The sequence below is a fragment of the Lycium ferocissimum genome, chromosome 5 (genome assembly GCF_029784015.1).
Source record: "Lycium ferocissimum isolate CSIRO_LF1 chromosome 5, AGI_CSIRO_Lferr_CH_V1, whole genome shotgun sequence".
In the NCBI taxonomy this organism is placed as follows: Eukaryota; Viridiplantae; Streptophyta; class Magnoliopsida; order Solanales; family Solanaceae; genus Lycium; species Lycium ferocissimum.
In genome coordinates, this window is record NC_081346.1 from 58,669,701 (window position 1) to 58,672,418 (window position 2,718).

Consider the following 2,718-nt stretch of genomic DNA (forward strand, 5'->3'; position numbering starts at 1 on the left):
TCGGATTCATGCGGGACGCTCAACTACGAAGCCATCCATCTTGTGAGGAGATTGGTGAGCAAGATAGGGAGAGGAAGAGGGACTTACACATGGTATTCATCGACCTAGAAAAGGCTTACGACAAAGTTCCAAGGGAGATCCTATGGAGATGCTTGGAGGCTAAAGGTGTACCTGTGGCGTACATTAGGGTGATCAAGGACATGTATGAGGGAGCCAAAACCGGGGTAAGGACAGTAGGAGGAGACTCAGAGCACTTCCCAGTTGTGATGGGGTTGCATCAAGGATCAGCTCTTAGTCCTTTTTTATTTGCCTTGGTGATGGATGGATTGACGCGGCCAATTCAAGGTGAGGTGCCATGGTGTATGCTTTTCGCAGATGACATAGTCCTGATCGACGAGACTCGTAGTGGAGTTAACGCTAAGCTGGAGGGTTGGAGACATACTGCGGAGTCTAAAGGGTTTAAGGCGAGTAGGACCAAGACGAGTACTTGGAGTGCAAGTTCGGTGAAGCACCTCGGGGAGGTGGCGTGGAAGTGAGGCTTGGTACCCGTGCCATCCAGAAGAAAAGTAGTTTCATGTATCTTGGGTCTATTATGCAAGGCAGCGGGGAGATTGACGATGATGTCACACATCGTATTGGGGGAGGGTGGATGAAATGGAGGCTCGCTTCTAGAGTGCTATGTGACAAGAAGGTGACACCACAACTTAAGGGCAAGTTCTATAAAGTGGTGGTTAGACCGACTATGTTGTATGGGGCAGAGTGTTGGCCAGTTAAGATCTCTCACGTTCAAAAGATGAAAGTTGCCGAGATGAGAATATTGAGATGGATGTGTGGGCACACCAGGAGTGACAGGATTAGGAATGAGGCTATTCGAGACAAGGTGGGAGTGGCCTCGGTGGAAGACAAGATGCGGGAAGCGAGACTGAGATGGTTTGGGCATGTGAAGAGGAGAGACACAGATGCCCCAATGCGGAGGTGTGAGAGGTTGGCCATGGATGGTTTCAGAAGAGGTAGGAGTAGGCTGAAGAAGTATTGGGGAGAGGTAATTAGACAGGATATGGCGCAGTTACAGCTTACCGAGGACATGACCTTAGATAGGAGGGTTTGGAGGACCCAGATTAGGGTAGAAGGCTAGTAGATAGTCTCGTTATCCTTTCTTATTAGTAGTCGCATTATCGCAGTATAATTTCTTGTGCTTTGATTTCTGCTATTATCTGTTATTTCTTGTACTTTGATTATCCTATTTTATCTGTGTCACTTTCATTATTTGCATTTCCATATCGCTTTGAATTTCTTAGCATCATCTGACCTTCTTTTATGCTTTTTATTGAGTCGAGGGTCTTTCGGAAACAGCCGTCCTACCTTGGTAGGAGTAAGGTATGTGTACACTCTACCCTCCCCAGATCCCACGTTATGGGATTTCACTGGGTTGTTGTTGTTGTTGTCTCATTATGAATGTTGACACCTAATTTTTGCCCTCCAATAAATTTATTTAATTATTCGGAGTTCTTGAGTCTCAAACGGAGTAAAATATACATTTACAAGTCAAAAATGATTTTACAAAATTATTTCGATGACATTTTTCCATTTCATTTGGCAAAATATTATCAAATATACTATTGTATATCATCTTTGTATATGTATTATATTTTCAAGAATTTTTAAACATTTATCAAAATTTTAATTCAAAATAGTAAAGACAATTATTGAATTAATTGCTCAAAACTATAATGGTTAATTGATAAATATTTTACTCCGTTAAATCAAGAAATTCGATTAATCAAGTAAAAAATCAATTGCATCTCAATTTTAGGTTTATGTGGCTCTAATTGCAAAATTGCATTCAAAATGGCTAGAATTGAGATGGCCAAACTACTTGATGCATTAATTGTTTTAAATTGAAATTCTCAGTTACTTCATGAGTTAATTGTGGTCATAATCAAAATAGCCAATTATTTTCTATACCTTAATTATGGCTGTAATTGAAATAGCAAATTGTCTTCTTCTGCATAGCAAGTACGTTCATATTTGAAAGATTAATTAAGCCAACACTTTTAATTGGGCTATAATAGAAACGACTAATTATTTTTAAGTGGCCCTAATTGAAAATGTTTGTTTAAATTGCATTCTTTAAGTTACAACCACATTTGCATAAAATAGCCGTCTCTTTCTTCAATTCATTTGAATTAAACGAAATTGGGCCAACCCCTTTATTTTTTGGCCGAGCCCAGTCCAAGACGGATTGACCCAGCCCACTCAACGAATACATACACACAAATAGACTTCGTAAGGTCTCATTATTGGTTGAAGAAAAACCCTCGTGCCGCCCAGTTCTCTCCTTCTATCTCTTCGTCATCTTTTCCATTTTTGGCAATAAGTCAGGTATACAATGCCTTTTCCAGACCTGACATGGTCGAAATGTTTGCCTCCTCTCTCCACCATGCAACAACTAAACAAGGTAGTACCCTCCTCTTTTCTTTGCTTTTCTGCAGAATCACAGTCAAACGAGTACAAATTAAGGGATTTGTCTCGTTGATATTGCAAATGAATGATTGTTATTGATTGTTTTCAATCTACACGGATTCAAGTGAATTCTTTTGCAAATTCACAAATCCCACATCGTTTGGGAACAAAACTTTAGGATTTTTGGGGTTTTATATAAAGGAACCCCCATTCCACTATTTTACATGCACAACTCTCAAATTCAGAGCAAAAATA

At 39.9% G+C, this 2,718-nt stretch overlaps 1 protein-coding gene across 1 annotated transcript; it reads left to right on the forward strand.

Annotated features, from left to right (window-relative positions):
* Positions 1-514: 514 nt before the first annotated feature.
* On the forward strand, positions 515-1,449 carry LOC132058438 (uncharacterized). Its single transcript, XM_059450936.1, has one exon. It carries the CDS (start codon positions 575-577, stop codon positions 1,133-1,135), a length of 561 nt encoding a protein of 186 aa, XP_059306919.1. The 5' UTR covers positions 515-574; the 3' UTR covers positions 1,136-1,449.
* The last annotated feature ends 1,269 nt before the right edge of the window (positions 1,450-2,718 follow it).